Raw genomic sequence first — 857 nt, 5'->3', positions numbered from 1 at the left:
CGAGCTGTAATGGCGCAGCTCTATTCTGGAAAAGGGGGCGGGGAGCAGCAGCTAATTTGCATTTAAAGAGACAGGCCTGAAAAACAGCTTCCACTCAAAATAGGCATTTTCAAAATGATATAATAAATGATCTGTGGGGTATTTTGAGCTGAAAATTCACAGATACATTCTGGGGACACCTGAGACTTATATTACATCTTGTAAAAAGGGGTATAATATGTCACCTTTAAACAATCGCTGGAGGAATTCAGACTCCTGGAGAAAACACAAGCAGAATGGACTGTATTAAACTCTATTTATGGAAAGAAAACAAACTAAACTGCTGAATAGTTTCAGTCCAGCTCTTCTAATCTTACTCATGATACGTATTCTACAGAATAACCAGTTCAGCTTCTTGTTTTAACTGCTGAAGTCTGTTTTTAGAGTCAAACGTGACGTCTAATGTGTAAGTTCAGCGTTTGAGCTCTGGACATGAGTGACTGCTCACATCATGTGTCGTTGAGTAGAATGTGCTGCTACTGCACTACATAAACAGAAGAAAGGAAATGTGGTAAATGAGTGTTTGTGTGGTTTATACCTGCACTACGTATCCAGACAGACATTTGAAGTTTGGAGGTTGTGGAGCTCCGTCGATAAGAACCTCTCCAGAGAGACCAGCAGGATCCTTACGAGCGGCTAGAACGTCCAGAAACCTTCAGTAAAACACAAACATCTTTATACAAAACACATCAACTAAAATAAATTTTTAAATAGATTTAATTATATTTAGTATTTTAAAATATACATTATTTTAATATAATTAAAATTTTATTTTATTGTATAAATGTATAATTTTATATTTTAAATGTATAAAAAAA

General features: G+C 35.2%; 1 protein-coding gene across 1 annotated transcript in view; it reads right to left on the bottom strand.

The window, feature by feature from the left end:
* LOC107747918 (ATP-binding cassette sub-family G member 2-like) overlaps window positions 1-857 on the bottom strand; it is a 31,399-nt gene that overhangs the window by 16,293 nt on the left and 14,249 nt on the right. The window contains 1 exon segment of the mRNA XM_016562530.1: window positions 578-692. Within this exon segment, the coding sequence (XP_016418016.1) occupies window positions 578-692 (115 nt within the window).

Source organism: Sinocyclocheilus rhinocerous, unplaced genomic scaffold, assembly GCF_001515625.1.
Source record: "Sinocyclocheilus rhinocerous isolate Xijiao unplaced genomic scaffold, SAMN03320098_v1.1 scaffold2064, whole genome shotgun sequence".
Taxonomy (NCBI): domain Eukaryota; kingdom Metazoa; phylum Chordata; class Actinopteri; order Cypriniformes; family Cyprinidae; genus Sinocyclocheilus; species Sinocyclocheilus rhinocerous.
Note: the sequence above shows the minus strand (reverse complement) of the source record. Positions and strands in the feature narration are given on the sequence as shown.